The following is a 24,949-nucleotide window of genomic DNA, read 5'->3' on the forward strand; positions in this document are numbered from 1 at the left end:
ACGAGAGTCACTGAAGGCGTCATACCCCTCCAGTATTCGCGTTCAATTTTCAGTCACGTCTGGGGATTTCCACCTTGTGATGTCAGAATGAAACCGAATTTTAAAACCTTTAACCTCATTTTTTGTTGTAAATGTATACTGTATTCAATAAACAACATAGACGGTGTTGGCTTCTATTCTCAGGATGTTTGAGATATTTTTGACATTTGATCAGTGTGTGCCTGCTTCATCTATTTCCGTCACAGCTTCTGCGTGTGTTGCTGCTCTGCTCACAGTTAGTTTGTGCACGTTGGCCTGCAATGGTGGCGTAAAACCTGATTCCTAGCGGTGAATATTCCTCCATTTTTACATTCAGTCCGCATGCATTATCTTACTACAGTACTTTTGTTCAAAGTCTTATTCAGCATTTATTGCGTGTCACTCAGTGTTATAATGTCCTCCCACAGTCATTCGTCATGGATCTGTATGAGATCAGGGGAAGTAGATTGGATGTCATTGCAGAAGAAGCTGAATACCAGGAGTTGAATAGAGACATGGCCAGCCCTCTGAAGAAGTCCCCTGGAGTGAAGGATAGACATGATGATGTGTTTGGCAATGGTCGTATTGAGGTAGGAAGCTGAACTCATCTTCTAACTCTTCAGTTTAATGAGGCAGGAAAATGTTCCCAGTCAGATACAGTACAGGCATTGTAGTGTGCCGAACTGTCTTACTATCAGGCACAAAGAGTGTACTAGTAGCTACTCAAGCTGCTGGATATCAAATAAATGCTCAGGTGGCATTCCACACAATGTCACAAATTGAAAACACTGCTTTCTAGGATTAAAAGTCTGTCAGTCACTTTGTCGCACTGTTGACAGGTGTTGCCAGTCACAAACAGCAACACTTTTAAATGCCCATGTATTTCGAACTAATTAACTTGAATGAAGGAGTCATTTTAAGTTTGTTCAAACCCTTGTAGAGTGAAATCAACAGCACCAGGAATCAGTTGCAAGGGAAGGTGGCTGAGATGGAGAACTTTGCAGGACACCTGGAAGAAATTTTTCTCACTGTCGAGGTAAAATGTTTTCCTAAGAGCAAGAAAATCAGCCATCCATCCATCCATTTTCGAATCTGTTTATTCTCATGAGGGACGTGGGCGTGCTGGAGCCAATCCCAGCTGTCTTTGAGCTGTAGGCAGGGTACACCCTGAACCGGTGAGGCCGACGTGCTAACCAGTTGCCCACCGTGCCACCATGAAAATAATAAAAGATATGATTTCATTATATCTGTAAACAATAGGTGCCAAAGTACTTCGAGGTGGAAGAAAATTGATCAACAGTAGTCACAATTTGGGTTGTACTGCCAGATATAAACCCCAAAAGGTTTCATTTTTTTCAATTTCCTTACAAAATATAAATCCAGTGAAATTTGTAGGTGAATAAATAAATCCTGAGTGCATGACGTCAGGAGCTGTTGGTACGGAGAAGATAGCCAGACTGCTTCATCAGACAAAGCTGTGTCTTTTGCCACCCTGGAAGCATGTGTGACATCATGGTGAAAAGGTCTTGCCAAGTGTTAAAAGCTCTGCAAATGATACACCACGCAGGAGAATTTTGGCAGACGTGAGCAACACTTGGAGCATCACTACACAGATGTTCTTCAGACAATATCGCAGCGTTATGACGAGCGAGCAGCTAGATTGGAAGATGAAAAGAAGAGGAAGCTGGAGGCCCTTTACGCTCAGCTGCTGGCCTGTGGGCATGCGTTGGATGCCTCCAAGGAGCTCATAGAGGAGGCTAAGGAGGTTTATCGGAGCCAGGACAAAAGGGTTTTTCTCAAGGTATGAATCCATCCAGATTCAAATCTGTCTAGAGATTGCGCCACTAATCTTATCTATCCATGTTCATGTATTAACTCATCTCCATTTTCGTTTTATGACAGACAGTTGTTCCAACTCTTAAACGGTAAGCAAGACACCGCCCAGTGTAAATCCATTATCTGAAGTAGTCCGATTTGTATTTATTAATCGGGATAAATGGCAGAATTCAGCATTAGGTTTTTTTGGACTTCATCAGAATTGAGGAGTTTGCCAAAGAGGAGATGGACCTCACACTGGCAACAAATCTTGATTTTGAAACACCACTCGCTGATCTGTCAGATGTCAAAAGCATGATGGACTCCATCAACATCGTTCCAGGTTTGATTTACATTTTGGTTTTGCAGTTTCATAACTGTTAGGGATGTGGGCGGCATGGTGATTGACTGGTTAACATGTCCGCCTCACGGTGCAGAGGTCATGGGTTTGAATCCGGCCCAGGGGAGGGGACGCTAAACTGCACATAGGCTGATGGTCTCTGGCTGCAGGCTCCAAAGTACAAACTGCGGGGGATAATTTTTTTGTGGATCAGTAATGACTGAAATATTGTTGGCCGATCAAGTATTTTCCCATGGAAATTGGTGGCTGATCAATCGGCATGCCTCTAAATGTGTCATACTCGAAAAACACCGCAACCACTTAGCTGCACCCGTTTTGATTGCATGAGAGGGATAAATACAGTTCAGGAAATGCACCACACTTCTACGTCGCTGCATTCAGCCACAACACTAAACATAAACTTCAATCTAATCTTTGCTCATAAAGCACAATCAATACTAAACACTGTAGCCCAAAGCGGATATATACCGGTACTGTTAAAAAGTTATAGGTCAAATGAAGAAATAAACATCAGTCTAATATATCAATAATACTGAGAGGATGAAATAAATGCAATTTGCATGTCACGTGACTCATTAGTATAACAAGGTCTCAGATGTGAAACCTGCACCAATGGGTGGGCTCACTTTTGTTGCGTGTTATTTTGAGGAGACAGATAATGTACCCTCTTGTATCAGCTGAAAACTAACTACAGGTACACTACTTTACATTGTCGCAGAGTGTCATTTCTTCAGCATGGTCTAATGACAAGATATTTTGACAAACTTATGAGTGGGATTCATGTGAGATATTGTTTATAACTATGAAACACTGGCTGCCATGCCAAGTAAAGACCACGGGATGTCCACAGCTCCATCCGCCCCGGTCATCAACCCCCAAACGGCGAACTCGGCCACCCAGACATCCCTTCGTGTATGTTGGAGTCTGTTCTCCGACGACACAGTGGAGTTCTACGAGCTGTACTACAGACTGGTGCTGCAGAATGCGCCTCTGGACAGCACTACTGCCCCACAAGGTACGTCTGCATCTGTATCACAACACCATCTGCATTTGATGCCGTTTTTATTTTTCGAACCAGTTGTACCCATTGCTTTCGCGTCTAGTAAGGAAGGCAAAAGTGAAAGAGACCCACTGCACTGTGAAAGAGCTTCTGCCCGGTGCTCAATATGAGCTCTGGGTGACAGCCACCAACACAACAGGCATCAGCCCAGCCAGTGAGAAGGCCTTATACATGACAGGTAATTAACGAGAAGTCTGGTTCTGAAGTCATGAAGCACGATTACTATATTATTGTTGCTAAGTAGATTTTTATGGTATCTGTACTTGATATGAGTTCTGTATTTATTTTTCTTACATTTTACCGTTATTCCCGACATTTAAAATCAGATTATCTCCTGAAAATAGAATTTTTGTTTGTCCTCAGCCTTCCATGATTGATGCGGTCAGGGGGAATCAAAGCTAAATCTCTCATTTCTCCACAGTTCCATCTCCTCCAGTGATCAAGCAGAGACAGTGTTGCAGCAGCCCGGAGGCTGCTCTCATACGCTGGGAGTCGGGAAACCCCGACCCTGTTGACTCCTATACTGTGGAGCTGACCGAACTGAAAGGGTCAGACTGCAATGAGAAAGGGGTCACTGAGTAAGAGCACCTCATCACACTACATGATTTACAACAGAGCTTCCCAGTTGGGAGTTTTTATCTCCCATCTTTATCTTCAACTGGGATTTTTTTTTTTTTTTAAGCCTAGACTATTGCAGTATGTCAAGATAAAATTGTCGTAGTTTATTATTGGGAGTAACACCTCACAAAACTAATACACTTAAAGTCAGCCATGAATTTTTGATGCAACACACTACCATTAGGCAATATTTTTCTTAACATGCATCACATTGCATGTTAACTCCAGTGTGACCCGTGTTCTTACAGTACACCCAGTACACATGAAGTGGGACCTGAAAAATGTCCAGTCAGAACTCGCCAATTCTCCCTGACTCCCTAGGGCGGGGGTCGGCAACATGCGGCTCCAGAGCCACATGAGGCTCTTTAGCGACATCTAGTGGCTCCCTGGAGCTTTATAAAAATGTTTGAAAATGGAAAAAGATTTTGATAGTAGGCTAAAATAGCTCAAATAGATATAGATACATGTTGCAGCTCCGAAAAAGGAGAGCTGTGGTGTTAATTTTTTAAAACGTACACTTTATGCTTTTAAGTCTCGACAGACACGTCGGAATCCGACTCCGTGCCTTCTCTCTTCTCGTTCGACTTGAGAGGCGTTCAAAGACAGCCTCCAAAAAGGGGAATTTTTTATGATCACTTCACTGACACTAAGAAAAGCAAAAATAATGCACCAAAACAAAAAAATCAAGCGAGGAAATTACAAAATAAATTCTATGGGGGCGTTTGTGAACACACAACAAAGGAATGAATAACCTTCATTGTTTCCTTCATTGTAATTATAGAAGGCTTTTATTTTTTTTGCGGCTCCAGACATGTTTTTTTTGTCCTATATGGCTCTTTCAACATTTTGGGTTGCCGACCCCTGCCCTACGGTACAGTTCTTGAAGAACAGTTCCCCTGACTACAGAAATTAGCAGTATGTACCTGCTGTTAAATTTCTACTTTGGGCTTTTTTCTTCTTCTTCTTCAATGCTTTCATAAACACGGCAATGTTAGTGCTTGCAGAGGACACCAGAAGTCCCGTGGTTATTGGGTTGCTGAATCAAGATGCACTCTGTCCTAAAAAAAATCTATTCTTAGCCTCAGCTCTTATCCTCAACATTCTCCTTTGTTTATCTGGCGACTCCAGAGAAATTGCTACATATTTGACTGGTATCTATCTTTCATTGAGTCCAGAATGTTTTCTAGAGTGAAAAGTCGAATGCCAAGAAATGTTTTCAAACTGTGAGGTGGATATTTGATGAAAATGTCTGACCTATCCTATTGTCCTGATCAGGTCTGTAGTAGCAGTACCCACATGCCAGTGTTTGATTCAGCTTCAAGCAGGTCACTGTTACCTCATCTCAGTGAGAGCGGTCAATATCGGTGGGCCCAGCGACAGGAGTAAGGAAATGCGCATTTCCACCTCTGGTAAGAGGCAACACAGAGCGGTCTCTTCCTAATTGGTTCACTGTTCAGGCTACAGCCCAAGACTATCTGCAACTGTTTTGTTCTTCTGTTGGCAGGGACATTTTTCTATCTTCTCGAGGAGACTGCCCATCCGTGCCTGTCAATATCTGAGGATGGTTTCACTATTTTCTATGGAGATGAAGAGCTGCCAATCAGCGCTATGGCCTTAGATGATGACAACTTCACCAGGTAAACCAGAGAATGCAATTCTTGTCAAATGATGACAGGAACTGAAACTGAATTGAAATAATGCCAAATTAATTGAATTGTTGAAATATAGATGGGCAGACTTCAAATTGGATCTATCGGGAAATGTGGAAGGGCGAGATGAATTCACATCCCCATTGATTTGCGTCTGTCATTAAAATGTGGAAAAATTAAAGATGCACGAGTTTGCCAAATGTGTAATGTTCCCAAGATGTCCTCGATGAGCTCAACAGTTTGAAATTGTTTGAATTAGTGGAGAAATGCAAATAATGGTGGAAATGTTTGAAAAATCGATACAAATTTGGGAGCAGAACATGTGAATGCTCTTCAGCAGAACCATCAGATTTTTTTTAGATTTCCTTTTCAGTGATCATTCTTAACGTGTGTATCAGGTGTGTAGCAGTCCTTGGGGATCTGATTCCAGTGCGAGCTCGGCATTACTGGGAAGTGGAGGTGGATGACAGGACAGAGTTCAGGGTTGGAGTAGCATACGAGGACATTGAGAGAAATTCCTACCTGGGAGGCAACAACACCTCCTGGTGTATGAGACACATCCTCACTACTTCTAGGTACCAAGCGTATTAAATATCTAAGTGATGTTACAGGCTGTAAATAAATCAACCATCTTCTCTTTTTATTCCAGGCACAAGTACGAGTTTTTACACAATGGTCAGAGCCCTGACCTGAGGATCACAGTGAACCCAGTCCGAATAGGGTTGGCTTTGGACTATGACTGGGGCACTCTGTCCTTCTTCAATGTGGATCTGGAACAACACCTGCATACCTTCCAGTGTCAATTTCAGCGCTATGTCCAGCCGTGCTTTGGCCTGGACAGCCCAGGAGCTCTGACCATACACAATGGCATAGAGGCTCCAAAATATGCATTCGTAGAGCATCCTTAATCCCATTCAAAAAAATGACCCAGGTTAAATATAAGTCCTTTGTAGGCGTTTTTATTATAGTATTCCATGGGAACAGACATCCATCATTTTTCCGAGAGAAGAAAAAGCTCTAACGTCCATCTCTAAGTGAGCCGTATTCAATTCAGAACAAATAAAGCTGGCTGGTTTGTGGTCAACAAAAATAAAAATGCCACGCCGAATCAAAGTTCTGTTCATTTTAACACTTGTATGCACACATATTAAAAAAAAAGGAAAATCCACCAAAAGCACACTGTTAAAGTTGGTAGCCGGGGGATGCAATTTCCTTTGCTGGTACAGTAATTATGTTTTTTTTTTTTTTTAATTTCTCTGACGTTTGCTTCATCAAAATACCTACTTTCATATTGAATAAAATGCACTGCATTGTGTTTATGAAGTAGTCGGCGGAGATCTTCCACATTTCTCTGCTATTTGAAAATTCTTGAGTAATTGACAGTCCCCTCCAAAAACAGATGTTTTAATTGCCAATGTATGCCACATGATGGCGGCTTTGGCCCAAGCACAAAAACGGTGAATATGTGCGCGCTCAGCAAATTGCAGAGAATAGATTCCACAAAACTCTGCAAAGAGGTGAATTCGCAAGTAGCGAAACTTGCTATGGGGGATAAAACTGTCGATTTCTTTACTTTACATGACCTGCCTATATCAGGACTGAAAATATGCGTCTTCCATTCAAATGGAATCTGAAGAAACACATTGTCTCAAAGCAGTGTGTCAGAGTGTGAAAGTGGATTTTTCTTTTGGGGGAGATTCAAGTGCATCTCCGGAGGGGTCAAGAGTTACTGCTCTTACTGCTACGCGTCCTCTCCTCTTCCTCGTCAGAAGAGTCTCCGCCGTAGGGCACCAGCCCTGATGCATCCATCACCACTTTGGGCTTCTTCCCGCACACATCTCCAACAAGACCTGTTGGGGCACAGCATAAGAGGCAAACAGAAGGAAGGGGGGTGGGGGGAGAAGATGACCCAAAGGAAACCCATTGAAGAGCCCCATGTTAGCGGTGGTTTACAGTCGGTTTGATCCCCATTCAGCCAGGTCAGGACATTCATGCCAAGCAGGTCCGTGGACATGTGAAGAGAGAGAGAAAACAAGGGAAAGACAAAAAGACATATAGAAGAAGACAATGTTAGTGGCTTCCAAGCAACCGAGAAATATCTCACAGGTCTTCAACTCCTCCTCCATTCATCCACAGGGGTGTGGAGATGCCATTTCATTGAACAGATAATCTCTCAACAGACCAATTCATCAAGACGTCGCACATTCTTCTGGGTGGTAAAAGCACTCGTAAACAAATGCTGCATGTCATTTCGCCAAATTGAGTAAACAGCGGAAATCGAATGATTACACTGGCCAACAAATTTAAACAAAAAAGTCGACTTTCTAAAAAATATTTTTGCGCCGATTCCAGATCAACCCTCGTTTTTCCCTCTTGACCGCATCAGGCTTTCATATTACTACTACGAATAAGAATATTTTAAAGTACATAAGGATATTGTGAAATCAATATTATTGCAATTTTAACAATTCCGTAAAAAAATTCTCAGGAAATAAACATGATTTGAATTTGAAAAATGAACAGACTATTTATTGTGACCTAAACATTTCTAAGTGAGGCGCAAACATTTAAACTTAAGTGTTAGCATGAACTTGCTGAAACAAAAATAAAGCATTCTTCTTCTAACCAGTTATTTTACTCATGTGTAACCATACACGGCCGTGCCATTAATCCAAGCAACAGAAAGACCAATTCAGGCCCTCACCGATGATGTTTATGTTTTAATCAAAATCATGCTTATTTTGAAAGGAACTTGTTGAAATAAAAAAAAATGACGACCATCTCCCTTTCAAGGGATTTACCTCACACATCTTTTTGACTGACTTTTCAAACATTCAAAATTCAATGGTAGAGGCGACAGCTAGCCAGTTTTCTCAATTGGGCCACCTTGACATTCAAGAGTATACTAGGAATGCCACTGGAGAAAAGCGAAGGCTTTTGCCATCAGAAGTACGTGCAGCTTCAATGTGAAAAGGTCCATAAAGAGGTACGCTTCATCTCGCAGAATTGGGAGCAAAGAAACAGGTGCGTACCCGAAGATGCGTCACTGTTGGGCGGACTGCCTGGATCTTCGGTCGGCGTGTCACTCGTTCGCTTCAGCGGGCTAGAGGTGAGAGCAGCAAAGGGAGGCGGCGGGGGAGGCATGAGGATCCTAAAGAGTCGGACAGAAAATATGTTTTACAACCAGAGGTTGTTAAAGAGGAACTACGTGGAGAACTTAAAAAGGACAAACCTCTCTACTGCATTGTCTTGGATGACGGGGGAAGGAAATGTGGGCTGTCGAAGAGCAGGAGCCTCCTGAGAGTGGCTGGCAGGCTGAACAAAAGCCCAACATGTTTATCAAGGTCTATTTTGTCCATAGAAGCATACTTAAAAAAAAAAAAAATTACACCCCCCCAAAAAAATCTAATGTACGGTAACTCCTTAGAGCTAAAGTTTACTTAACCCAAATCTACGGTGAGGAATGGTGTGTCCTCTTCCTTATTTCAAGTGTACCTAGAATGGCCCATTTCGATTTATTGATCGAAGAAATGAAGCAATATTGTGAAGTTTGATGAATGTCCAGCGTTCCCATCTTTGTGTGTCGTCTTGCATTTCCCAGAACAGCATATCCGCAACCCCCCTGGTTAATTATAATGGCGACATGTTAAGGAATGGATGTGACATCACGTCATTGACTGGGCCGTCCCTGGCTTGCATCTACCAGTTCCTAATGAATGATACACCAGATCATTGCTGTCATATTGTCGTGGATAAAATGCGCATTCTGAGGAAAATCAAGAAGAAATGGACCAACAGGGATATACTGTATATTTGAGCCCAAAAGGTCCTTAGATTCAGAATCCATGAATGAAACAGAAAATCTATAAAGGCCAACTTTTAAATTCCCATCGAGTGGGATATGGACTTCCTGTAGCCGTTTCAAACATTGCTTGCCTGTGGAAGTAAATCTGTCTTGGTCATTTTTTTTCTTCTCGCACGGTGACCTTAATACACACCATAGTTGAAAAGGTATTCCCAACCTTAAAAGAAAATATAGTCTACTACCAGTAGGGGTCGCCCACTACGGCTTACTACACCTTCTCTGAGGCAGCTGTTGTGCACTGGCCTCATCTGACAGAGAGTCATGCTTCCTCACATTTTTTTTTGGGTGTTCAATGCATTTTAATGCCATTTAAGGCTTTCATTTTCACAAAATCAATTTATTGATACATGCATTTGGGTAATATGGTAAACAGGCTGTCACTTGTACAGCGCTTTTCTACCTCGGGTACTCAAAGCGCTTCACACTGTCTGTTGCCTCATTCATCTACTGATGATGCAACATCAGGAGCAATCGCGATTTGAGTATCTTGCTCAAGGACACTTGGACATGGTTGCAATGGCCAGGGATTCAACCAACAACCTCTGGGTTGGGAAACGACAGCTCTACCACTGAGCTGACATCAACGGAAATACAATACTTCTCGAATCATATTTTTATTTTTCACTAAGGGTTCGGTGGATCTGCAAATGAACTGGTGGGGTTCAGTAACTCTAACAAGGTTAAGAACCACTGGTGTAGATGTAACAGAATGGAAATGCAAGAAGCTTGAAATTCACATGGTCATGAAGGTCATTTTGTACATTTCGATCTCAAACTAAATAATCATGTTTTTTTTCCCCACAACCACCCAGCTCAGCTCTGCAACATCCATCATCCACATTCAGAGCGAGTGCAGGCATGACTCTTTACCTAACCTGTTTTTCCTCTGTGCCTTCATGGAGCTGCTGATTTGAACTTCCTGCGTCCGACTGAGCGTGTAAAGATCCTACAACGTCCACTGCATCACCGCCACCAACACCCTTTAACACAATATAATAACCCTTACATTTACATAATTCTTTCAAAGCTTTTGCCAAGAAAAGCTGGTGTTGTCATTTCAAAATCCTGACTATTAATAATGATACCTAATGACGTAGTTAACATCGGGCGTTGGCGTACTAAAAAACGCTTGCCTTAACCCATTTTGGGTAGCTGCTATACAAGTATACAATGGTTTGCAAAAGTATTTGGCCCCTTTGAACTTTGTGACCTTTTGCCACATATCAGGCTCCAAGCAAGGACATAAAATAGAATTTTGGTGGGGGGACACAGTTGTGAAGTGGAACGAAATTAATATATTTTTAACATTTTTTTAAGAAAAAAGAAACATTCTTAAAAGTGGACCGTGCAAAATATTTCAGCTCACCTGAGTTAATACTTTGTTGAAGCACCTTTTGCTGCGGTTACAGATGCAAGTCTTTTGGAGTGTGTCACTTTTGAGCATTTAGAGACTGAAATGTTTGCCCACTCTCCCTTGGAAAACAGCCCCAGCTCAGTAAGCTTTGACGATGAGCGTTTGTGCACAGCCGTTTTCTGCTCTTTCCGCAGATTCTCAATTGGATTCAGGTCTGGACTTTGACATGGCTTTTCCAACACCTGAGTATGTTTTTTTAAACCATTCGACTGTACATTTTGCTTTATGTTTAGGATCATTGTCTTGTTGCAAGGTAAACCTTTGTCTCAGATCTTTTACAGACTCCAATAGGTTTTCTTCCAAAACGGCCTTGTGCGGCTCGGTTCAACCTCCCATTAATTTTAATCTCCCCTGTCCCTGAAGAAAAGCAGCCACCATGGTTCAATTTTTGCGCACCTTTTGACTTATATCGACCAATAATTATTGGCCACCAATCAATTGGAGCATCCGTAGCAATTTACATGGTATTGTATTTATGAACAAATTTACAAAAAAGAATATAAAACTGCCATTAATTCAATGCAAACATAGAAAAAAATCTACATATATGGATACAGATCTTTCATTAAAATTAAATTATTGTGTTAGTAGAAATGATATATATCAAAAGTACTAGTGGTATTGGTTACTTGGTATCGGAGAGTATTCGAGAGTTGGGTATTCATACTGGCATCAGTCTGGAAAAAAAATAGCGAACATCCCTATTAAATATTAATAACAAAATGAAATAGTTAATGGTAACATGAGCAAATTTGTTATTTCATAAGTGGATGTCAAACCCGTAGCCCTTCCAAACAATCAGTACCAAAGAAGCAGCTCTCGATTTCAAAAAGGTCAGTGACCCCTGTTTTACGCACGACCAGTGCAGTTCAGTAGTGCTTTAAATGAACCGTTAGTTGATTGGGTTGATGACAGGCAAGTGTAAACAATGCACAGGAGTATTTTCAAAAATTGACCCATCAACAAGTATTCAAACTACCAAGGTTTGCACAAAAAAGCAGCGCTAACAACCAACTACAACATTTTGAATCGTTGTGATTACCTCCACAAGATATGGATTTGGCTTCCGTGGACACACCGGATACTGAACCATTGCCTGAGAAGATGGAGGGGTTGTCGACAAGTTAGAATGACTCTGGGGACCATTTGCATTACTCCAATAACCACCGGCTCCTGGGTAAGCTGAATAGGCTCCAGCATACCCATTGGCTGGGTAGTTATACCAGGAAGACTGGCTAGAGTAATTGCTATTAGGTGGAAATCCATGAGCTGCGTATGCTGAAAGGAAAGTATAGAATGTGGTGTTAACGGCATCCGTCACATACAGTACATCAGTAACAGGCTGTGACCAATCTAATGTTGGACCACTCACTAAAACACAGGATGTGGGAAGTGTCATGACAAGAGTGCAGCTATGGTAACGTCTAATATAGTTCTCAGTGTTCAGTCAAAACAGTGAAAGGAAACTCACGTTGAGTTGAGGCGGTGGCTGTGTAGGACGACTTTAACCGGGTGTGCTCGGCTCTCACCTGTAGGTGGAGGTCATAACAAGAGCAAATGAACAAACACTGCACAACACCAGAGTAAATGGACAGTTGAAATGTATTGTGGGTAGGTGCAGAGCACTCAGGACCTATCTCTGGAGATCAGGTGGTTCACACTACTACTGTTACTCTTGGAGGTATGTATCAGTGACAACTATATGCTTTGATAGCTTCACCTTCTTAAACCCCCGTACAGCTCTCATTCAGCTTCAGGCAAGTGGTCGACTTACAGTTTCCAACAGACTCTCTGCGAGTCGCTTGGCTGCCTCCAGTCCAGCTGCGTTTGGGTGGCTGTAACGTAAATGGCATCATTGTTAAAGCGCGACATTAGGCCAAAAAGGGACAATGTATCAAATGACTTGTTTTATATTGTTATGCGGTGGATAATGCGTTTTTGCAAACTTCACCCCCCCCCCAAAAAAGTAATAGCTATCCAAATGATATATTTCTAAGATGCCGCATTGCACCACGTGACCAACAAGTCAGTGACACATGCCGCACACGCATCCGAAATTGGTGCTGTGCGTAGATGCTGCGCGCATTCTCTTTCGAGATTGGTCTGTTTAATCACCTGCTACGGAGACATATTCAGCTTTCTTCAATTTTTACCAGCTTCTAAACAACAAGCGAAGCCACCAGTGGCATTCTTACCTTGCCCCTCGCTAAGCACACATACTCTAACTTGAATACCGGGTACATTGATTTCTTTGTGGCATTTCCATATAATTTTCTGTCTATGTTGAAAATGCCGCATTGCATGGCATACGGTTGTACCAATTAGCCTGGGAGCTGCTCTGAATGCACATTTCATCGGTAAAAATTTGATTATAGTTTTCTTCTGAGGTATCTCCCCAACTCTTCAATACCACTTTTTTTCCGACCCGTACCAGTATTCACTCTGAGTCATCACCAATACTGAGTACTGATACCTCTACTAATTTTGATAATTTAAGTAATTTAACAGAATGGCAAAATTTTTTTTGCAAAAACCTTACTTCTTGAAGACGATGATTCACCAATCTGCCAACTATTGCCAAGGGCGATTTACTCGATATCAGAGTTACATACATTATAGTTTTCTTCTGAGGTATCTCCCTAACTCTTCAATACCACTTTTTTTCCGACCCGTACCAGTATTCACTCTGAGTCATCACCAATACTGAGTACTGATACCTCTACTAATTTTGATAATTTAAGTAATTTAATTTAACAGAATGGCAAAATTTTTGTTTGCAAAAACCTTACTTCTAGAAGACGATGATTCACCAATCTGCCAACTATTGCCAAGGGCGATTTACTCGATATCAGAGTTACATACATTTTTGCCCCGGGTATCGGTGGCTGCTATCGGCAGCCTCCGCGAGGCCTTGATACCTTAAAATATGCCTGGCGTTGGCCCGATATCTGGTGTTTGTGCTCGCCCATCGCTAATAGAGGGCAAAAAAGTATATTACCTGATGTATACGTAAAGCGGTTCAAAAGACTCCCGTTTGGATGCTTGTTCAATGTAGCCGGAACCTTTGCCTCTGAGGAAGACTCGAGCTCCTGTTTCTGTCTGGATGTGACCCAAGTATGTTCCTCCGGGACCTTCGACCTTTTCATTTACGTTGAATGACGGCACAGACTGTTCCAGGCCCACAAAGATCTTTGTGTGAACAAAGTTCTATGAAGAAAGATTTTCATTGTCAATGCAGATTTTGGCCTGGTACAAGAATACATTTAACAAAATATGTTGTCGGCAGATGCAGTAACCCATGGCTCTCTTCTTTAGACCAAGGATCTTCTCTCTGCTATTTAATTTAGGAGGTGGGTATCAGAGAAGGCAACATAGTCTTCACTTGCCTCACTTTCTTTACCTCCATGCCTAAAGGAGAAGTCAAACCTATTTGTCTTTGTTTATTCCCAAAATATGTTCTGTGCTGCCCTAACACAGTCTTACGATTAATATTGCGATTGTGGGGTATGAGTTAATCAGGAAAATCCACCCCTACCTCAGGGGGCGACCACTGAAAATGACATCGCAGCTGCTGAGGGTTTGACCAATCACGGCTCAGCTTCAGAAAACAGGTGAGCCGTGATTGGTCATTTCCTGAATATTAACCAGAACGGCGCGTTTAGACTCGCGAAGGCACATAGAACATATTATTGTGAAGAAAATTTGTGTTGACTTCCCTGTGAAAGATCTTGACATTGAGCGAGAAAGGCCTTGCTCAATTCTGCCTACCCCTGGATGAGGAGCTGCTGGCCGATGCCCTTGACTCGGTGTTGAGTTGCTGTTGGCTGTTTGGATGATAGGGCGAGGAGGCTGAGGGTACAATGTGAGTGGGGGAATAATGGGCATTGGTTGACCTCCCGAAGCTGCAGATGCTCTCAACATATCCTCAGCGATGATCTCTTTGATTCTAGCGACAGCTTCTACGTTGGCAGAAAAATGATGGTAGAAATGTCACTTGCTAACAAACTTTGTGATATTTATTCTTTGAAGCTAAGAACCGAAGGGGAAAGGGTCCGGGGAATCGGCGCCACTTACTATTGACCTGCTCCTGTGTCTTTGCCTGGACATGCAAATACAAAGGTCTTTGTCTAAAAGGAGACAAATTAGACAGGTCATGGACAACGGGGAAGTTCTGTACCCTTCTGATCATTTTACATGACAGAACATAAGAATGTTGTGCTCAGGATGTCTCCGTGGGGACAGCTCAATTCTACTTCCTGCAAGATGCTGTTGTAACAACAGTCATTGTAAAGAGAAACAATGGCCGGACTAAATTGCGCAACGTACCTAGAAATCGAAGCAATGTTGGTTTAGCATGCTGCTTGTGATGACATCATTACTGTTAAATGTGGGCCACAACCACAGGTCGGTTCCTGTTTATCACCAGGGGATATTTTCCAGACCCGCTCGCAATAAGTGAAAATGCACCAAAGAGATGCGTTGGTGCGTTTGAATTTAGAAAACACACTTTTGAAACACAGTGTTTGAACACACAAAAGACTAATAAATCACATTGATAACATGTATAGTTCATATTGTCCGTATTGTTAAGTCTGTTGACAATAAATGTGAATCTGCAGCTGTGGCTCTCCATTCCCCACGTGCAAGAGCATTACATAGTCTCTCCAGCGTGTCCTGGGTCTTCCTCGGGGTCTCCTCCCGGTGGGACATGCCCGGAACACCTCACCAGGGAGGCGCTCAGGAGGCATCCGAATCAGATGCCCAAGCCACCTCATCTGGCTCCTCTCGATGTGGAGGAGAAGCGGCTCGACTCTGAGCCCCTCCCGGATGACCGAGCTTCTCACCTTATCTCTAAGGGAGAGCCCGGACACCCTGCGGAGAAATCTCATTTCAGCCGCTTGTATCCGGGATCTCGTTCTTTCGGTCACGACCCATAGCTCGTGACCATAGATGAGGGTTGGAACGTAGATCGACCGGTAAATTGAGAGCTTCGCCCTTTGGCTCAGCTCCTTCTTCACCACGACAGACCGATACAACGTCCGCATCACAGCAGACGCTGCACCGATCCGCCTGTCGATCTCCCGCTCCCTCCTGCCCCCACTCGTGAACAAGACCCCAAGATACTTAAACTCCTCCACTTGGGGCAAGATCTCCTCCCCGACCCGGAGGGGGCACTCCACCCTTTTCCGACTGAGGACCATGGTTTCAGATTTGGAGGTGCTGATTTTCATCCCAACCGCTTCACACTCGGCTGCGAAACGCTCCAGTGAGAGTTGGAGAGCCCTGCTTGAAGGAGCCAACAGTACCACATCATCTGCAAAAAGCAGAGAAGCAATACTGAGGGCACTAAAACGGACCCCCTCAACGCTTCGGCTGCGCCTAGAACTTCAGTCCATGAAAGTTATGAACAAAACCGGCGACAAAGGGCAGCCTTGGCGCAGTCCTACCCCTACTGGAAACGATTCCGACTTACTGCCGGCAATGCGAACCAAACTCTGACATCGGTGGTATAGTGACCGAACAGCCCGTATCAGGGGGTTCGGCACCCCATACCCACGAAGCACCCCCCACAGAACTCCCCGAGGGACACGGTCAAACGCCTTCTCCAAATCCACAAAACACATGTAGACTGGTTGGGCGAATTCCCACATACCCTCGAGGACCCTGCTAAGGGTGTAGAGCTGGTCCACTGTTCCACGGCCGGGACGAAAACCACACTGCTCCTCCTCAATCTGAGGCTCGACTTCCTGATGGACCCTCCTCTCCAGCACCCCTGAATAGACCTTACCAGGGAGGCTGAGGAGTGTGATCCCTCTGTAGTTGGAACACACCCTCCGGTCCCCCTTTTTAAAAAGAGGGACTACCACCCCGGTCTGCCAATCCAGAGGCACTCTCCCCGTTGACCACGCGATGTTGCAGAGGCGTGTCAACCAGGACAGCCCCACAACATCCAGAGCCTTGAGGAACTCCGGGCGGATCTCATCCACCCCCGGGGCCTTGCCACCGAGGAGCTTTTTAACCACATCGGTGACTTCAACCACAGAGATAGGAGAGCCCACCTCAGAGTCCCCAGGCTCTGCTTCCTCCAAGGAAGGCGTGTTGGTGGAGTTGAGGAGGTCTTCGAAGTACTCTGCCCACCGGTTCACAACGTCCCGAGTCGAAGTCAGCAGCGCCCCATCCCCACTGTACACAGTGTTAGTGGTGCACTGCTTCCCCCTCCCGAGACGTCGGATGGTGGACCAGAATTTCCTCGAAGCCGTCCGGAAGTCGGCTTCCATGGCCTCACCGAACTCTTCCCACGCTCTGGTTTTTGCCTCGGCGACCACCGAAGCTGCGTTCCGCTTGGCCAGTCGATACCCGCCAGCTGCCTCTGGGGTCCCACAGGCCATAAAAGCTCGATAGGACTCCTTCTTCAGCTTGACGGCATCCCTTACTGCTGGTGTCCACCAGCGAGTACGGGGGTTGCCGCCACGACAGGCACCAACCACCTTATGGCCACAACTCAGATTGGCCGCCTCAACAATAGAGGCACGGAAAAAGTATTTGTCCCATTCTATTCTAACGACCCAAAGTAGGGATGGGTGATTATGGAAAAAAAACTGTAATTGACACTTAATAAAATGATCGATTAAGGCCATATCTCACTGAGCAGCAAATGCTTGGGAGTGTTTATGGACGTAGGGGATGTTTTTTCGTCAGGGTTCTTTATAGGCTGCAAAGACATAAGCAAACAGTTTTTCTTGTCGGCATCAAATTTTGAACACATTCAAAATTTCCTCGCCTTACATAAAAAAAAAGTGCTGGCAGAGAAAAGTGAAATATATTTACAGGTATTTTTGTATTTATAGATAATTTCATAGTATGATTGCAATTCTGTAGGGTTTCTAGTTTTTGGTTCCATTTTAAAACACCACAGATTTACAGCTACATTTTTAGGTCACACCATCGCCTTCAATTGGAGTTGCTCCCTCATTGATAAACACATAAGGAATGCTGGTACAAGCTGCCAAGTTGAATGAATGCTGAATGTCCTATAATCTCAATTGTCTTTATTATCAAATTGTACATACCTTTAGGAGTTCAAGTTGTAAGTTGGGGATCATTATATAGAGGCACCTGTTTGCTGGTGTAATATGCTGCAGTTTACATATGATCTGATTTGTCCACTAAACGTGACTACTGTTGGTGATTGATCGACGAGCAAAATAATAAGTTTGTGGCAGCCTTTGTCGCCAGTGAATCACAGTTTTCAAAAGTAAGATTCTTTGGAAACTCTGCTTTGAATACAAAGATTGTGTATCTATATACATACCCGCCAGATTTTTCCCTTTCAACATCAGACATGAAATGTCCTCTGGTTGATACAACTGCCCCACTACACAGTCGAATCTGAAATCGTGAATCCAGAAATATATTAGCTCAAGTTAGAATCTATTTAAAGCATTTTCAAGTCCAATGCTTCCAATGTTCAACTTCCACAACCTCTGTTCACATACCTCCTCTTGGGTTTTGCCTTTCGTGAGAAGGTCTCTGCAATTTAGAGGCACATCATTTATGTCAACCTCAGTGACAACCAGCTCTTCTGTGGGGGGCAGCACGGGTGCACTTTGGGGTGTCTAGATGAGGTTTAAAAATAAATCATTCATGACTGGATGGAACCATGGCTTGCATTGTTTTGTTTTGTTTTTAAAATAAACAAGTACCAACCTTTGTCAACAACGGCGGGGGAGTCAAAAGTTTTCCTTTTGCCATCAACATGGCATTTATTTTAGCTGCCATGGCGGCAGCCATTTCAACCCCTCCCTGAGGCTCTGGCTTTTCCGCACCAGGCGCGATGCTTTCTTTTTGTTCTGTGAGAGGAAGTGAACTACTTAAACTGGATGCGCTGTTAACCGTTGAAACACAATGGGATATATTCCCACTGTCCCTTTGCTTTGATTGGGCTGGTTGATCCCATCGGCTGGTTAGACACCTGAAGAAGAGGAGGGGAAAAAACACACCCAGGGTCATATGGTTGCTTTTCCAGTTATCAAAGTTGGTTGAAGTGAGCCTGGCATGCAACATAAGCGTGGCACGGTCATGTTATTGATGTTGCCCCAATTTTGATGTTAAAATCTTGAATGTTCCGATCTCGATTTTGATACATTCATGAAATATCGCCCTGCCCTTTGAAATACCATTCCAAAATGGCTGTCTGACAGCTGTGAATCAATTTTCCTCGTTCACTCCTAAAGAGACGTTTAAAAGAATGACTCGTTTGTGCACGTCACAACACCAATGCAGCATCCTACCTGGATGTTGACATCTAAATTACTTACTTGCTAAGTAAATCAAGATGATGGAATACATCTTATTGACTTAGAGCTGGTGATGGGTTGGACAGAGGCCAAACTCCCATGCTACAACCCATGACATTGCCACAGCAAGTTTGACCTCCTCATCCATCCACCCAGCCATCCATTATCCTAGCCAATTATCCTCACAAGGGTCGCGGCCGTGCTGGAGTCTATCGCAGCTGTCTGCGGGAAGTAGGCCGGGTACACCCTGAACTTTTTTTATAGTCGGTGTCTTCAATTTGCCTGTTTTTTTCTATCAAAGCCCCATTTGAGTTGAGTATGATGTCTAATGAAAGAATCCGAAGTTTGAGCCTCCTAGCTCAAGCGGTTTTTGGGTTATGTCCCTTCAAAGTTAGATGCCATGTCCACTTTTGGGACCTGGTAATTGCACTACAAAATTTTGGACCATATTTGGAGGCCGCCCCGTTTTGTTTGACGGTAGTTACAGTCCAATAAATTGCTATATCAATGTATTGTGGCTCTTTCTATCAGAATATGCACTTAAAAATAGGTGTAGTATTTTTACATATACTACCCCTTAAAAAGTGGCTTTTTAAAATCACGCAAAACATTTTTTACATTTTGTTTTGTGTTGGTGGGGTTTATCATATTCACTGCCTCTGTATTTAGAGAGTTTCAAGGCACCCAGACCTCTGGTGTGGGTACAGGAGGTCTCAAAATATGGCTGTGAGACAAAATTAGCATTTTGGACCCCCTACTTCAGGCCACCGGAATGGTGTTTTATCTGTTAATACAGGGTTGGGCAAACTTTTTGGCTCGGGGGCCGACTTTTAAAATTTGACAGAAGGGCCAGGTCAGCACGAGCTATGGTACATTAATTTTTTTTTTTTAAAAACGCATTTGTTGACAGTCCATATCAAACATCAATAGAACAAAAGCATGAAAGTACTGTATTAATATACTTTTTTAAAATGACAACAGTGTTGTTGATGACCTATTATAGCCTGTGCATTGCTGCAGATTGGTTGTGATCAGACGAGTAGAAGTCGAGCGATACAGAGGTCCTAGGTGGTCGAAAAGACCCCCCCCCCAGTATTCTGCAACTTCAAGCCAATGCGCCACCTGGCGGTGAAATGCCTGTCATTACAAGTCCAATTGAAATGAACGCAATCATTCACATCAAACCTTAATTGTGGACCAACCTTCGGCGGGCCGGATTAAAAAGACCAACGGGCCGGATTCAGCCCGCGGGCGGTAATTTGCCCACCTCTGTGTTAATACCACCCACATATATTGACATAAAGGATGGACCATTTTCTATAAATGCGCTTTTACGATATATGACAGCTTTCCATGTATCTGACCCCAGCCACCTTAGTTGGATGATTTGAGTTACAGTTCAAATAGGAAAGAGAAAGGTTAAACCGAGACAATATTCCAAAGACGCATGCTGGTTGCTTTCCTATATATGCCTCAAACTCTAATATGGAAGTGTTTGTCTGCCCATCCATCCATCCATCCATGCATGTGTGAGAGACAGATCAATTTCATTAAAGCAAAGTACAAACAGTACAGAGAACAAGTAATACTTGACCCCTCAAAGGCACCAAATGCTTTATTTGAATGTAAAAATTGTGATACTCCACAAAAACTGGGGGTTAAAAAAGTGGATTTGCACCATCAAATTTTTTTGTTAGAAATCGGTCACACAGTTTCATACATATACTGCTGTTGCCCTGCAGTCAAGCAGAAAGTGATTGAGAACAACAACGATGACTTGCAAGTATTTAATTGCATCTTGTTTTGCATGTAAGGACTGCACGACTGTCCGTGTTTTATGTTATGTGTATTTATTTTACTTTATGTTAACTGTTTTGTTAAGCGCTTTGTTACAGCTGCCACTGTTATGAAAGCGCTATATAAATCAGCATGTATTGTATTGTAATATAATGGTTAAGTATTGGGCCTCTTTTGTGATCACATGGTCACATGATGGTAGCATTCATCTAAGACCTCATGAGACCATTTCTGTCACTTCCCGGTCGTAACTGACTTTTCCGGCAGCTGCCGTCAAACAGGCTGAGGCGGTGAAGGTGTGCCGGCAGCACGCAATGCTCTCGCGCTTTCGTTTACAAAGTTGGCAAAGAAACAAAGAAAAACTCAGTAATAGTAATATTCAGCATGACTAAGGGGATTTCAACTATGTTTGGTGCGTAGGTGCATGCAGCTGAGTGATGAAACTCAGCCAGGTGATTAAGGAGGAGCAGCAGACAAACAAATGGATACAGGCCAATCAGAAGTAGCTTAAGGCCCGACGAGCCAATGATCAGCACAGAGCCAAATAAAGCAGTGACAACGTCAGGCACGCCAGACAGCCAGACAGACAATGTAATGTCAAAACAGCTTCTGACTTCCAGATCAGAGTTCAGGGCAGTTACAGTCAAGCAACCAGGATGTTTGTCTTTGGAATATTGCCTCATTTTAGTCCTTCCCTTTCCTCTTTGAAAGATGCATTTGAACTGTAACTGAAAGAATTTAACTCAATTAGCTGGAGTTTGGTCAAATACAGGGAAGGGGTCATTTATCATAAAAATGGCATCGTGCAACAGCTGGGAAAGGGTTCGGCCTTTGTTATGTCAATATAACGGAGTGGTATTGGGTGTTAATATCACATTTAAATTTCTCAATTGATCATGGTAATTATGGGGATCTGTTTTTACTGCCAGAAACATAAATAGGCAGTCCAAACAACAGCTGATCTACTTTGTCATAAAATATCTAAAAATAGTACCAATATGCAAAGTTGAAGGAGGTGCATAATCAAACTTTTTATTGGCTCAAAATGTTAATTAAACATGACTGTTGATTGGGTAACATGATCATTCCCTTCATGTGCACGCATGATCAACTAGTAGCCTGAAGTAGGGGGTGCAAAAAGGTACCCCCACTTGCCTGAGGGCCCTGAAACTCTCTGAAGACATACCGGTATTAGAGTTCCTAATGATGATAAATTAGTTGCAACACCCCTTTTGAGCGAGGAGGCTCAAATTCCAGATTGTTTTAGAGGCTGGAAGTCCCGCAAGAGAGCAAGGCCAGCGCGCACTGTCCGGGCAGGGGCTCGAGCGGCAGACAATAAAGCCCGCGGGCCTCCCCGCGCACCAAACTTTTACCGGCCGACGTGGGGCCACCATTTAGGGTGATCCCGCCCGTTTCCCTCTTAACAGTTTCTTGCCCTGTCGCGAGTCTCTAAAGAACATTTAATGAGATTTTACGAGAATGACGAGACGGTACCTTACGAGCATTGCGCCCTAGAAGCCACTCTTCTGTGAAAACATCTACAAATAGCAATGGTGCTTTATCAATATTGTCGAAAGCTCGCTTTTATTTCGCTAAAAAATGTAACATAAAACCTTTGATCGTCGCAACCGGATATGTATTTTTAACCCCCACAAGGCAGTGAGAAGTAGAGGGAAGAAAAATAACTTTCCAGGATAACGCAAGCTTTTCCAAGACATTTGACTTTTTTCCCTTCATTTTCCAAGTGTTTTCTATGACTGGAAAATTGGTCAATCATTTTCCAGGACGCACGGGAACCCAGATTCATGTCTATTTCATTGTTTTGCGGGGAAGCGCGTGTAATCGTGTGTACTTTATTATGAGTCTCGGAAACAAACAACAGTAATAAAATCACCACCATAAATCCAAACGTACGAGAACCTGTATGGAAAAGTATTCTCAGTTTTATACGTCATGTTTTAAGAATGTGCAATTAAGTTACGTTATATTTTAGGCATCGTGGTTGTATCACACACGCAGCATGGGATTTCCTCAAATGCTAGCAGGCCACGAACACTCGTTAGCACTGCCGCGGGTCTAAACCATGATCATGATACATTAGCAAGTTGACTGACTTGGTTCATATTCCCTTTCCCTTCTATACGAAGGATAAAAGACACTTACGGTGTTTGCCCGGCCATTCCTGAAGACATAGCAGCACCACTACGTGAACCAGCATGAGAGTTATAAGAGTTTGCAACGATGCTGGACAACGGCCGCAGACATCGCAGACAACGTTGCCGGCGACTTGCTGTGACGTACTTCCTGTGACGCCAGCTTCATGAGCGTGAGCTGGCGGAAGTGAGATCCCTTAGGTTTTGTCATTACGTAACCTTCTCCAGTGGACCTCAACTTTTATTTACAAACCCTATGGTTGTGTTTGGAATCACCCCATATCCACGATAGACTGTAGTAGTGTCTCATATATTGTAGTGAGTTCACCATTTTTTCGTGCTGTTTAACTGTGCAGTCTGAATAGATTACCTATTTTTCCCGCCGTATCACAAAATGTATCTTGAAAAGTGATGAACAACCAATGGTCATTAGGAAAGCTCGTGTTAAGGATGAAGACAGGACCCTGCAGCAAACAGTGCCAACAGATGCCACAAGATGGCGGCAAAGCACTGCTAATGAGGCCCCTCAACTCACTTCAACTCAGTTCCTTGGCACCAAGATATCAAACGATGGAGCCAAAGCAAAACTTTGAGCAAATAGGTTCATTCATCCATCCATCCACACACACACACGCACACGCACTATGCGTCATGAATTGTGGAGATGCAGGGAACATTGCACCACTATGCATATGCGAAGTATTGCACCAATATAGAAAAAACCCCCAATATACGATACCGTACAGCAACACATCACACCACAGATGGACAGATTAATTAAAATATGTTATGTGTGTTCAGTTCTTTATGACAAAACAATATGTTACGTGTGTTCAGTTGTTATTTACAGAACTTTCACCAGCTGGCCTTGATCATGTATGTTTTAATTAGCAGACAGCGATACTGTACAATATTGTATCTGCAAACAGAAATCTAACATGGTAGAAATTTAGAGGATTGGTCCTGGCATTTCTCTTAACCTTGTTGCCTTGGGCAAACCGTTTTAAGTTCTATTTTGTTTGATGCTGTCTTTTTTGTTTGTTTTCAGAGCTTGTAACTATATTCCATTTTATTTACACATTGTATATACACGTTCAATTTTGTTTTCGAAGTAAATGGGGTATCCTATAAATCAAACACTTGAAGTGGTAGAGAAAACCCGAGCTCAGTTTTGGATTCTGCACCCAAAATTCAGTTTAAAACGGCTGTCAGATGTACCTCAACAAAAATTGTGCTGCCCAGTGTACTGATATTTTATTATTGATTGATATGAAGTCTTTTCCTTGTAGGCGCTCATTATAAAGATAAAGCTTTATGTTCATAATATTACCTATGTTGACCATATTACCAGTCAACATAAATTAAAGAAATCAAATTGTCCCACAGACTACAGACGGTTCTATTGGGAAAGCATTTTTACTTTCCGAGTATTGCATCACTTCACAATGGGACGCGAGTTGATCATGAATTCCAAGGCAACATCTGTGTTTCGTTCAACCAAGCTATTTGGAAAATCCCGTGGATGTGATCAAATCTTTTCCCATTAACATGAGATATGCCCACTCCTGTCTACCAGAGGGTATAAATATTAATGACTGGTGATTCTTAATTTAGCAGTGGTGCAGTTAGTTTACCAGCGGCAGATGTGCATTGGGCCATTCCTCTTTCACTGCAGATCTGGTGATCATCATTCAGTATTTAAAGTCTAAATCATGAGTGAAACATTTGTCCCATGTGTTTCAGCGGCAAAATTTGAGGTTTGCTTCCTGACAGCAACTTTGTCACAGAAATAACTTAGGGCAAATGATAACTGGAAAAGCAGTCACATGAGTGGGAAGAGGCACCGCCGTTGAATAATTACTTTTTATTTTTCATTGAACAGTTTCTATTTTTTTCCGTGCC

At 43.0% G+C, this 24,949-nt stretch overlaps 2 protein-coding genes across 3 annotated transcripts; one reads left to right on the forward strand and one right to left on the reverse strand.

The window, feature by feature from the left end:
- The first annotated feature begins 58 nt into the window (after positions 1-58).
- On the forward strand, positions 59-6,429 carry fsd2 (fibronectin type III and SPRY domain containing 2). The gene is made up of 13 exons (XM_086106739.1): positions 59-327; positions 447-608; positions 959-1,054; positions 1,586-1,819; positions 1,921-1,943; positions 2,055-2,176; positions 3,045-3,209; positions 3,298-3,432; positions 3,676-3,832; positions 5,148-5,281; positions 5,377-5,509; positions 5,920-6,096; positions 6,171-6,429. Exons 2-13 carry the CDS (start codon positions 456-458, stop codon positions 6,427-6,429), a joined length of 1,788 nt encoding a protein of 595 aa, XP_085962865.1. The 5' UTR covers positions 59-327; positions 447-455.
- Positions 6,430-6,453: 24 nt separating this feature from the next.
- On the reverse strand, positions 6,454-23,185 carry LOC147207482 (KH homology domain-containing protein 4-like). Of its 2 annotated transcripts, XM_086106741.1 has the most exons (15): positions 23,058-23,185; positions 18,508-18,772; positions 18,297-18,416; positions 18,113-18,189; positions 14,875-14,927; positions 14,569-14,759; positions 13,799-14,007; positions 12,575-12,635; positions 12,272-12,329; positions 11,843-12,078; positions 11,430-11,477; positions 10,262-10,366; positions 8,754-8,836; positions 8,554-8,672; positions 6,454-7,371 (listed from the first exon to the last, which is right to left on the reverse strand). In XM_086106741.1, the coding sequence occupies exons 1-15, from the start codon at positions 23,084-23,086 to the stop codon at positions 7,241-7,243; spliced, it is 1,785 nt and encodes a 594-aa protein (XP_085962867.1). In that variant the 5' UTR covers positions 23,087-23,185; the 3' UTR covers positions 6,454-7,240. The 2 variants fall into 2 exon arrangements, with proteins under 2 accessions (XP_085962867.1, XP_085962868.1); XM_086106742.1 differs by lacking the exon at positions 11,430-11,477.
- Positions 23,186-24,949: the final 1,764 nt, after the last annotated feature.

This window comes from Hippocampus guttulatus, chromosome 3 (genome assembly GCF_054856545.1).
Source record: "Hippocampus guttulatus isolate MCC_2025c chromosome 3, RoL_Hgut_1.0, whole genome shotgun sequence".
In the NCBI taxonomy this organism is placed as follows: Eukaryota; Metazoa; Chordata; class Actinopteri; order Syngnathiformes; family Syngnathidae; genus Hippocampus; species Hippocampus guttulatus.

What these genes read in the sequence shown, in the direction of transcription:
- fsd2 (XM_086106739.1), top strand. Translation starts at nt 456, where the DNA reads ATGGATCTGTATGAGATCAGGGGAAGTAGATTGGATGTCATTGCAGAA. An exon ending in ACAAAAGGGTTTTTCTCAAG is followed by an intron (nt 1,820 to 1,920) that starts GTATGAATCCAT and finishes GTTTTATGACAG; the next exon opens with ACAGTTGTTCCAACTCTTAA. An exon ending in AATGAGAAAGGGGTCACTGA is followed by an intron (nt 3,833 to 5,147) that starts GTAAGAGCACCT and finishes TGTCCTGATCAG; the next exon opens with GTCTGTAGTAGCAGTACCCA.
- LOC147207482 (XM_086106741.1), bottom strand. Translation starts at nt 23,086, where the DNA reads ATGTCTTCAGGAATGGCCGGGCAAACACC. An exon ending in AAGGCAAAACCCAAGAGGAG is followed by an intron (nt 18,190 to 18,296) that starts GTATGTGAACAG and finishes TCACGATTTCAG; the next exon opens with ATTCGACTGTGTAGTGGGGC. An exon ending in AGCCACCGCCTCAACTCAAC is followed by an intron (nt 12,079 to 12,271) that starts GTGAGTTTCCTT and finishes CTTTCCTTTCAG; the next exon opens with CATACGCAGCTCATGGATTT.